This window comes from Schistocerca americana, chromosome 2 (genome assembly GCF_021461395.2).
Source record: "Schistocerca americana isolate TAMUIC-IGC-003095 chromosome 2, iqSchAmer2.1, whole genome shotgun sequence".
Taxonomy (NCBI): domain Eukaryota; kingdom Metazoa; phylum Arthropoda; class Insecta; order Orthoptera; family Acrididae; genus Schistocerca; species Schistocerca americana.
In genome coordinates, this window is record NC_060120.1 from 848,246,970 (window position 1) to 848,259,326 (window position 12,357).

The window sequence follows — 12,357 nt, forward strand, 5'->3', positions numbered from 1 at the left end:
GTACATTTCTTGAATGGGGAGGAGCTCTAACAACTGGTACAATGGAAAGTACCCTTTGCCATACTCTTCATAGTGGTTTGTGAAATATAATTTTAGGTTGTATGTAATGTGTAGGGTTAAGCATCACCATGAATATATTAAGGTAATATGAGTGCAAGTGGGATAACAGCCATTTCTGTATCATATATTGAGGAAGCTCCAGGAAACTCAATCTTAGTGACACATAAAGTTAATAACAGTCTGCAATAATGCATACAGACACAATTGTACTGATCACACCAGCTCAGTTGTGGGATAGCAAGTGTCACTGAATCTAGGAACATCTGCACCCACCATCATTATGGGAACCAGGAAAGTAGAAAGAGGACCATCAACACTAAGTTCATTAAAAATATCAGGGGGTCTGAAAGGTAGCCAGATGAAAGTTGCAACTGAAAAGATTAATTTCATTCTGTACAGGGTAAAGACATATGTGTTGATTATTTTGTCCCACGACTTTGGACAGGGTGTGAACAGCATTTATACAACTATCATCTATCTCCACTATGCACTCTAGAGTGCATTTCAAGATAGATACAGCTGCAGGAATGAACTGAATTTTTCCCATAATTTGTGGATTTTGTGCTTGTTGCTGATTACAAAAGTTCATATTTTAGAGATCACTGTGGGCAACAAAAACCAGTAACTGTATAGAAGACTGTTTATTAGTAGGTAAACAGCATTCTAGTCTTAAATGTTTTTCTTTCCATTATTACTACAGTGATCTGTTTTTATTACTAGTATTGTGATCTACAGTGACATGCTGAGAAGTAATGCCTCTGAACTTTTTGTATCACAAATCTTAAGCTTCTTAAATCAGATAAGCATTATTAACATTCTACATTTTATTCTTCATGACCTCACACTTGCAGCCATCTGCCACTAGAGGTCTCTGAATTGTAGTGTGTAACATGTTGGTTTGTAATGTAACTGTGTCGGCATGTGAGAAACCTTCTGCTGCAATAGTGTTTTGAATTTGAAGAGTTTGAGGAGGAAGTTCAGGCCAGTTTCACCAAACAACACTCCCATTTTACAGTAGTTCATTTATTCACCTCTTTACACAAGCAAGGCTCACACAGAGCTGAATGGCGGAACTGCACAAAGATAATGTTTAGCTTAGTTCAAAGATGATACTTAGATCAATACTGGTGTCGACCTCATCGGCGCCACAAGTTCATCCACACATGGAGCACACTCTCCTTCACCAAGACAATGCCAGACCATACACAAGTGTTGCAACATCTGCAACAATCCGGCACTTAGTCCCAACTTGGCCTCATTCAATTTTCATCTGTTTTCAAAATTTAAAGAACACCTTGGAGGACTTCACATTGATAATGATGAAGTGGTGCAAGCAGAGGTGAGGTTTTGGCTCCATCAACATCAACAAAGTAAACCATTCTTGCCAACAAACTGGTCTATCCTTGGGAGAAATGTGTTTGCAACCATAGTGACTATCTTGACAAATAAGTATGTAGATATGAAGAATAGAGATGCAGAACATTAATAATATTTGCTTTATTTAAAAAGCTTTAAGAGATTTCACATAAAGACATTGGAGGCACTGCTTTCAGCATGGCTTGTACACTGATAAACCATATTCTATAATGTGGCACAACAGCTTATAATATTTACTTTATTTTACAGGATACAGTGGTGTACATAGTTGATAACAAACCAACTCTGACAGCGAAGCAGATATGTAGTGTTCTTCTGCAGGACTTAGAATGTGCAGAGACTGACCCTTCATATGAATGGACAGTTGATATTGATCTGGGTGAGAAACCACAGTATGTTCCACCGTCAGATCCAGTGGTATGTTTCAGTATTCTGTACTGCATTATAAGATATACTATTCTTAACAGATCATTGGGAGAGAATGTATAACGAATATTCCAAAAAGTTACTATCGCATATAGTCATTCATTTCAGTTTTTGAGGAATCCCAATTTTGTTCTGAGGTCCTTTATCATGATATAGTACTGTGAACAAAAGTAGCCCACTTATTGAAATCATTGCTCAGATCTTGACTTTTTGATACACTACGTATCTCATAAGAAACATGATGGTATGGACAGCCTACAAAGCATATAACATTCTTGGCTTTGATCTTCCATTTCCCCAGCTTTGAGAGGCCATGGTAGTTTTGAAAAGATTTTGTAGCTTTTTTCTTTCAAAAGCATATGCCAGATAACAGACTTCTTGATTAAAGTTAAGCTTATTAATACAGGAAATAGATTCAGATTCAAATTCTTATCTGCCGTTGATCACATGCAGTGAAATAGGCATTACAATTAAGTCAAGATACATAAGAAGTCACTACATTCATGAGTGTATACATTACAAGTACAAATTATTTATGTTACATTAATCAATTGTACAGTATTGGAATCATAAACTTAAAACTCAATTTCTATGTTACAAGTATCCAAGAATTCTGTAAGACTGTAGTACGGATTGTCCATTAACCATCTGTCCAGTTTACTTTTAAAATTATTGAAAGGTGTATTGAGTGCAGTATGTGGTAATTTGTTAAATAATTTCAAACAGTTCACTTTGTGAGAGTTGCCTGTTTTTGCCAGCCTATGACTAGGATGTCAATACTCTGTTTGTTTCTGATGTCATGTAAGTGTATGTTCTCTCTGGTGTTAAATTTTGTTCTGTTCTCTTTAGTATATACCAGTGAAGCATAAATATAAAGATTTATCACTGTCATTATTTCCATTTTGATGAATAAGGGGCGGCAGTGTTCCCTTGGACCAACCTTGCACATTATTTGTAGCATCTTTTTCTGCATCAGTAGTACATCACTGGAATGACATAAGTGGCCCATAGTAACAACCCACAAGATATCTGAGACTGAAAAAGTCCAAAGTAAGCTGTTCTGAGATATTTGTTACTCACTAGATCAGACCATTTCCAGATGAGATAGGACACCCTCGATAACTTTTTGCAGACCTGGTTGAAATGGGGTTGCCAATTAACTTTGGAATCAATGAGTATTCCAAGCAGTTTTACAGATTTTAGTTCTACCTCATTAGCCAGGCCCAACTGTAGATGCTGAGTTTTCTCTGGATTACATAGAATTTTGTTAGCTGAGAACCAGTTTAGGTTAAGGTGAGAGTGTCCTATGATTTCTGAGGCAGCTTTGATAATCTCGATCGGTCACACAGGATTGGTCAAGTCCCCACCAGAAGTGAAAGTGCAGAACACACATCCTAGCCTATAAAACGCCATGTTTTTTAGAATGAAGGTGCACATGGATGCTGAAGTTGTGATGGTCAAAAACTGGTGAAAGATTTTGCATTTTTTGTCTCTTGCCTCTTTGCAATTAGCACTGGTAGCAACTCTACCTATCATAGGACTTGCACCTTTTGTGCGACTCCTATGTGCTCCATGTATAGTTATTGAAGGACAGGAAATACATACCCATTAAACTTCAGTGAGGTTCCTCCAGCTTTCCTTTCCCTGAAATCCAAGTCCAGTACAGGTGTCCCTACCACAAGACACTTAGCCACATCAATTCTTAGCAGTAACCTTACAGGAGGTAGGTGTGAACCACTTGCAATGCCTACTGGTGATGCATAGATCCCCCCCAGTCACAAGACCACAGCCAAGTAGCTTTGACTTGTCACATGGATAGTAGTACCCAGTATTCCACACTGTAAGTGGGAGTGGAGGAAAGTGAAGTAAGGGTTAAGTAATAAGTAGTTCTTCACTTTACTTCTTAATTTATATATAAAAAGGTAGAACAACAAGTCTGCTGCACATATAATTAATTTACCTTTGTGGCTGAAATATTTAGGTGTGTGTATGCATGTGTGTGTATGGGGGGGGTTTGCTCTACACTGTCTGTAACTCCAAAGTTCTAAACTCATGGGATTGTGTTTATTATTTTGTGATATTTGTGATACATTAAACTCTTCAAAGACAGTGAAGGGACTTTTGCCACCACAAAAATATCACACACCACATGTTCAGCATAAGCTACATGTAATTCTAAACATGAACAGCCATCTGATGGTGATGTACCTGTTGGTTTGAAATCAGTAATGGGATATTTATTTTTGACAAGTAGCATTATCAACACTGGGTGATATTATGGGGACAGTATAACATGGCAGTCACCTGCGACTGTAAACAAACAAGAACTTGAACTGTCTGAGGGGAGAGGAGCAGTGTGGGGGAATAAGCTCCACCTCCCTCTCGAATGGCTATGTCCACATTCTGTGCTCCCACGAAAGCAGAACTGACATAACAATCATAGGGATCACTGATTCCTTTTCTCATGGTGAGAGTGTCATTTCAATCCCTTTATGCACCAGGATTAGTCTCTTCACTCACTTCAAAAAGACAAAAAAAATGAGCAATTCACATTGCAAAGCAAATTGTAGTACACAAAGCATTTGATAGGACTACAGTGCAATTGCTGGCTGCAGGTGGCAGTCGTAGTTCAGGCCACACTCCTACCAGTATTTTATCCAACCATAGTTCAAAACACTCCCCAATCAAAGTTGCCATGATACAGTGTCTGTATAATAACTGTTTTTAGTTTTTGCAAATTAACCTCATATCTTTACATAGAGATTATCTCACAATGTCAGTTTTTGACAAAATAGAATACGATATGTACAGTTAAAAAAACATTGCAGTCCTTTAATGAAAGATTAATAAAAAAACAGAGTAATCAATCAGATTAGAGTACAGTATTTACATGAGGACATAGCACTACATACAAAATATACAAGGGTCTTAACAGCAGACAAGTCCAGAGAACATTGGTTGTCTTTCAAAGTCCTTTGTTGGGGCCTCTCTCTAACTATCTATCTATCTGTTTGTTTCTCTGTCTATCCATCCATCCTTTGTGTGTGTGTGTGTGTGTGTGTGTGTGTGTGTGTGTGTGTGTGTGTGTGTGTGTGTAAGATGAAGGCTTTTATTGAAAAGCTATATAATTTTTCATCTTTTTTGTGTGCCTATTCTATGTACATTGTTCCCCAGTTGGTGAGTGGTGATTTATTCTCATACAGATATTTTTTTCTGTCCTAGACTTAGAGTAGTGTTTTACCTTTAAATGTGCATGTTTGTCATTTGCATTCATCTTAATTTCTTGAAATCAAGACATAATGTTTTAAATTTACAAACATTGCTTAATTTACTGTGATGTAACTTTTCAGTCCTATCCAAACAATATGCATTTTGCAGGAGGGTGAAGTCTTCACAGTGCTCCATATATCAGATACTCATCATGATCCAATGTACTTACCTGGTGGCACGGCAGTATGTGATGAGCCGGTATGTTGCCGTAGTGATCAGGGTCAGGGAACAGATGCAGCATCTATTGCTGGTTACTGGGGTGACTATAGGGGCTGTGATATTCCCTGGCACAGCCTGGTGTCTGCACTTAAAAATGCTGTCACACAGTATCCTGTGAGTATATTTTGTCTTTTTTTCATAATTTGAGAATGAAAATGTGCAGGGATAGAAACAAAATTCCCATACACTGAATAAAAACAGACAACACCAAGCAATAGGTAACATAAATATTAATAGCAACAATGGAAATCTTGAGCAGAATAATACATAAAATAAAGGAAATGTCACCATTCGCCTATAGCTTACTGATGCGTGGCACACAGAAACACACAAGAAAACAGGATTCACACTATCTTTCGAGCTCTTGCTCTTCCTCTAGCCGAAAGTGCAGCACACATTCATACACACAGTCATACAGACACCAAAATGCACACACGCATGGCAGTCTTGCTGTGGCCATGGGTGCGCACGTTTGAGTCTCTCTCTCTCTCTCTCTCTCTCTCTCTCTCTCTCTCTCTCTCTCTGTGTGTGTGTGTGTGTGTGTGTGTATGTGTGTGTGTATGTGTGTGTGTGTGTGTGTGTGCGCATGTGTGTGCAATTTTGCTAGAGAAAGAACAAGAAAAAGAAGATCTTAAAAGCTAGTGTCAATACTGTTTTATGTTGCATATTTCTGTTCACTACACATCACCCTTATTTTACTTATAAAAATTAATGATTATTAAGTTAACTAAGTATCAAAACACCAATACTTCACTGAGGTATATACACAAGTAGAAAAGGAAACGAACTCTACTGTAGCATTTTCTATTCAGTAGTAAATGAAAGCCTTCATTATTGGTATATTTTGTGTTAGACACATATTTCTTTTTCTACAGATTATTTGTTGCTGGTTTCTGAATCCACCTGCAATGTATGTGATGTTTCCTGTTAAGTTATGATTACCCCTTACAATATAAATCAAAAGAAGTGATAGATAAAAATATTTGAAATGTGACCAGCTATGAGATCACCTCATGTATTAAGTCCATAGTGATTACAATTGCAAATGAGGTTGAATCAAACTAGGCAGTTTATTCTATTTCATATTGTTGCTATCATGAGATCTCTCACATCAGCCCAGAAATATGTAAGTTCTCAGACAAATTTACATTCCTTTTGAAATGAACACAGACATGCTTCCAATGTTTTATTTGTACAGGAAATGGTGTGAGGATAATATTGCTTACAATGACAGTCGTATGCCATTGCGAAAGGCAACAAACGAGCTCTAAGAAAATGAAAGAATACTGATTGGCTTACAAATTGCAATATTGTACTATGCAGCTTCTACCATTTATGAATTACAAGAGCGAACAACCACCAGCAAACTACATAAATAATACTCCTAAATACTATGTGGCAGCAGACATCAATAAGCTTTTGGAACCAGAAATCAATTAAGTCAACTAAATGGAGGTTCCCATTGTAACAAGAAGTACTATTCAGGAATTATATTGGAATGTTAGGTAGGGCATGAAGTGAGGCAAATCTTAAAGAGATTGTATGAGAGTAGAAGCCTCAATGAAATGACAACAAATGACTTCCAAGAACACTAGTCAACACGCTGTTATACCTCTGTTCAGACTGTTTACATTCGGTAACTCAGTCACAGTAAAGTCCAAGAACACTAATAAAATATATGAAGCAAATTTAAACAATTGAAACTCTAGGTTGTTAAGAAACAAAGTGGTCTACCAGAACAAAAATTAGGCGACTGGGACAGAATCAAGAACAATGAGAAATATAATGGCCAATCAATATCAATACTTTGGAACTAGTGGCTCCTTTATGAGGAACTAATATTACAAGATAGAGTGTATGCAGCTAGTTATTGTGTAAATCTCATTTCACTTCCTTCCACTCCTGGTACACTATAGCATACTGCTGTTGGAAAATTCCTAGAGATCTATGTTTATTTTCAGATGGCAGAAGGTAGCTAGATATATATTAGGATTAGCACCCAGGAATTCCTGCAGAAATCAGTTTTAATTTCATAACATAATGACAACACGTAGTAAAAAACCTCTTTGTAATTTTATGGAAGCCATTTATTTTCAGTGTCATCAGTGGATATTTTTATTAGATAAGTTGTATAGATAATCCAGAAAGGTCAATTAATGGTTTGGTTTCTAATTCACAAGAGCATGACTCAGCAGTTTGTCTGTTAATGCCACAGTGAGGGATTATGTTGTCATCCTTCTCTGAATTCATCCTGCAGTTGACGTAATATTTAAATGCCAGTTTTTCTCCCTTTGTTAAACAGTAAAATTCACTCTTCTATCAAAATGACAAACAGTGACAAAGAATACATACTACAATGGTAAGTTGTTAAAAACTACATGTGCTGATAAAACCTACCATTGTCCCACTGTCTTGAAAATAAAAGAACCCTATGTGATAGTAACAACAAGATATCTCATGAAATTAATGTACATATGACAGTTTTTGAAGTGCAAGTTCTAACGGTCTTTATTCCACAGGACATCAATTATGTTTACTTTACTGGTGATGTCATTGACCATGGAGTGTGGCAGACAAGCATAGAAAGGAATAATGAGTCATTCCAGCTTTTTTTCCCAACACTAAAACAGGCATTTGGTGATGCCCCTGTTTTTTCAGCATTGGGCAACCATGAACCACATCCTGTCAACCAGTAAGTCCACCTTCCAGAATATCAGACAGATTGCTAAATTTAGCTTTGTAAAGATATTTTCAAAAGTATAGCCACTTTCTCTAATCCGCTGAGGCAAGAAAAAAAAACTTTCATTGTAACTAAATTTTATAGGATATTCAATAGAAACTTAAAAGCTATATCATTCTAAATTTTAAAAAATTGGAAGCAGATTAATATCCTATGAGAGCACTCTGAATGTTTGGGAGACAAATATGAATATATTTGTCATTTTATCAGCAGAGAGCAGCAGTGAGCACATCACTTATAACAATTAAGTTTATTGCTGTCAAATGCTCTTGTTAATTCTTTAATGGCTGAGGTGGTTTCAACTGATAAGTCATTTTCAGTAGCTTGTAGATACCTCTTGGCTGACGGCAGTGTCAGAACATATGAGCTTCCTGCTTGGAGCTTGCTTTTAATCCCTTGAACAGGTATTTACCACATTGACAGAGAGCAGCAACATGCACATTACCTTTAACAATAAGATTTCAACTACAAGTCTTACAAAAGTGGTGACTCCTCTCATGTTTTGATGCAGCCACCGACCAAAATATATATATGAGCTAATGAAAGTAACTTATCATGCAAACCTAGTTTATCCATTAAATATTTTACATGAGCATTGAACTGCAATAAACTTTATTGCTAACATGTGGATGTAGTACTACGTGATAGATTATCACAGAATGACCATACTGCAGATATTGTATTGCAATGTATATGCATACATTTTACACCTCTTGCAAGCTGACAACATCCTCTCCTGCAAGTTAAGTTACTTTATGTGTATCCTGTGTTCCGAATTCCTATTACCCAAGTGGCTGTTCCCATATTTTTCCATTTCTACAGGTTTGATACTATATATGAACGTCTAACAGTGATTATGTAAACAACAGTCAAAATGCTATGTTGTTAGCACTTCTGGTCAATAGCCCATCATCAGCCACTATTTAAAGCAGCAGCAACCAAATAGTATCAGTCACAAGCTGAGCAGAGGTGTTACATTTGGTATTGCCTTGAAGCATCTGTTGCTGTCACCTTAAATCTGTCTGACAATTGTCTGCCAACCAAAAGTGCTAATACCATTAATGTTATATTTCTTTAGGCTTTTGTGACAGTCTAGTTGTAGAAATGGTTCTCAGGCAAGACAGCAGATGTCATTGTAAAATCCTCACAATATTTCATCAGCACAACTGACAGACATCTTCAGGTTTGTGACACCTGAACATGTTGGTCAATTCTGCCAGAGGAGTATTGTGAGTATTTCACAGCAAAATCCAACATTTCAGCTGAAAATGTTTCTACAACATTAACATTAAATAAATGTGATCAAGACTGTCTTTCTTACAATCAAGAAATTGTGTTATGTCTGAATTATTGATTAATAATGAGTAAATTCCTATACCTGATTATATGTAATTTGCACATATTCTTTTTGTTCATAATTTTTAAAACAGATATGCACCTGATGATGTAACAGACGATACTGTATCCTCCAAATGGCTTTATGAAACAATGGCAGATCTGTGGCAGACATGGCTACCAGCTGATATAGTACCAACTGTTATGAAGGGGGGATATTATACAACCCTTCTGAGACCAGGTCTTCGGATCATATCTCTCAACAACAATGTGTGCTTTAAGTACAACTGGTGAGCCAATTTAATTTTACATTATTACTGTCAACATATTTTTTCTTCAGTAAAACTCTTCATATGGTCCTGGTGCCTACCCATTGTCAACTGTACCATGGAAAGTCATGATGGAATGTAACAATATTATGAAAACGATAGCTGCTACTCACCATGTAGCAGAGATGCTGAGTCACAGATAGGCCCAACAGAAATACTGTCAGAAAATGAGCTTTTGGTCAACAAGGCCTTCATCAGAATAGAGCATACACAGCCACACACTCACGCAGATACAACTCTCACAAACACGACCACAGCCTCTGGCTACTGAGACCACACTGCAAGCAGCTTTGCATGATAGGAGACACAACTGGGTGGTGGGGGTAAGGAGGAGACTTGGGCAGGGAGGGGGAGAGATGGCAGGGTAGGAGTGGGGGATGGTAAAGTGCTGCTTGTGGGAGCATACAGGGACACAGTGGAGAGAGGGTAGGGCTTCTAGGTGCAGTTGGGTGGCTAGACGGTGGTGGGGGGTAGTGAGAAAGGAGAGTGGTAAAAAGATTGTGGGTGCATTGGTGGAATAGAGGGCTGTGTAGTGCTGGAATGGGAACAGGGAAGGTGCTAGAGGGTAAGGACAAAGACTAACAAAGGTTGAGGCCAGGAGGATAATGGAAACAGGATATATTGCAGGGAGAGTTCCCACGTGCGCAGTTAAGAAAAGGTGGTGTTGGTGTGAATTCTGAATTGAGTAGGTGGGATCTCTCCCTACAATATATCCTACATTCTCTTAATCCTCCTGGCCTCAACTTTCATTGGGCTTTGTCCTTACCCTCTATCCCCTTCCCTGTTCCCATTCTAGTACTACACAGTCCTCTATTCCAACAACGCAGCCACACTCTTTTATCTCTCTCCTTTTCCACTGACCCCCCTCCACCTTTACCCCTGCCTAAACTCCCAACTGCACCTAGCTGCCCTACCCTCTTTTCACCTTTTCCTATATGCTCCCACAATCAGCACTTTACCATCTCCCACCCCATCCTACTATCCCTCGCCTGCTTCACCCCAGCCTCCACTTTACCCCCATCACCCAGCTGCATCTCCCAACACGTGCAGCTGCTTGCAATGCAACCTCAGAAACTAGAGACTGCAGTCATGTGTGTGTGAATTGCATTTGCACAAGTTTATGTGTGTGTGTGTGTGTGTGTGTGTGTGTGTGTATGTGTGTACATTCTACCTATGACGAAGACCTTGTTGGCTTAAAGTTTATGTTCTGACATTCTTTTTGGTGTGCCCATCTGCTACTCAGCATCTCCAGTATACGGTGAGCAGCAACTATCCTTTTCATAAACTGTTACAATATCAATTGTTTTAATTTGTGAGAAATTGCTTAAGTGAAGGTTAGTAATCTGTTGTAGTTATCTATTACTTTATAAAATGCCTAACTATTAAATCATCATGTTAACTATTAGCTGTTTAGAAATCTGCTGAGAAAAATTACCAGTAATACAAAAATAAAATACACATGAATATAAAATTGATGTAAAATTTTAAAAGTAAATTAACTTTAAACACACACTGTTAAAAGTTTCGATTTTGCAGTTCATTACAATTGCCTCAGTTTTACACATATCTCCACCAAACGGCAACTGTTTCTTATCTGAGTCAATGTTACAGTTCATGACTGTTTCTTTCTTGTAATGAATCAGTATGGAAACGTCCTTCATATAATATTCTGTCTGTTGATAAATTGGCAAAGGATAAATTGTGCTTTCACCACAAGCACTGCCAAAATCATTAGCATCATTTGTACAATTTTAGTTACTTTAGAGGAGTCTACTCTTTTAGAAGCCAAGACAAAAGGTGAAGAAAATGCAGGTATAAATGCAAGATCCAATTTTCACTGCATTTCCTTCTGGGTTTGTTAAAATTGCACATTATCTTCAACGCAGAACACTAAAATATTCTTTACGGAGGTGATTCATATAGGTCAATGGGTCAGGCATGCCCTACACATCAGAGACTGCTATCCCCAGGTAGCTGACTCTGTGTGGTGTGCGCTCAAGGAGACCCATAAGTATAAGTGTAAGGTCCAAAAGAGTGCCACCCCCCCCCCCCCCCCCTCCAGGTGAGAGTGTTAAAATACTAGTAGCAGTGAAGCTCATATAATACAAGGTACAGAAAGTTTGTTGAAACCTGCAGTAGGATTTTTGGGGAAAATTTTAAGCATTTATCGAAAGGATAGCTAACGGGTAATGGAGGTGGTGTATTTGTTGCAGTGGACAAGAAACTCAAATCCATCCAAATAGAAATTGAAGCTTCTTACAAAATTGTTGGGGCAAGACTCAGTATTGGGGGTGGGCATAAAATGTTAATTGATCCTTCTATCCCCCATCCAACTCACCTCCTGATATAACCAAAAACTTAAGGAAAATCTCAGTTTGCTTATACATAAGTTCTCCAACCACACTGTAATCATTTGTGGAGACTTTAATCATCCAACAATCAACTAGGAAAATCACAGTTTTCTTAGTGGTGGGCATGACAAGATATCCTATGTAACGCTACTAATTGTCTTCTCTGAAAACTACCTAGAACAGATGGCTTAAGTCCCGACTCATGATGGAAATATATTAGATATAATGGCAACAAACAGACCTGATTTAT

General features: G+C 37.8%; 1 protein-coding gene across 1 annotated transcript in view; it reads left to right on the top strand.

The window, feature by feature from the left end:
• Positions 1–12,357, top strand: part of LOC124594485 (sphingomyelin phosphodiesterase-like) — a 155,955-nt gene that overhangs the window by 92,657 nt on the left and 50,941 nt on the right. The window contains exons 4-7 of the mRNA XM_047132861.1: positions 1,687–1,854; positions 5,242–5,466; positions 7,872–8,044; positions 9,523–9,717. Of these exons, the coding sequence (XP_046988817.1) occupies positions 1,687–1,854; positions 5,242–5,466; positions 7,872–8,044; positions 9,523–9,717 (761 nt within the window). The remainder of the gene's footprint in view (positions 1–1,686; positions 1,855–5,241; positions 5,467–7,871; positions 8,045–9,522; positions 9,718–12,357) is intronic.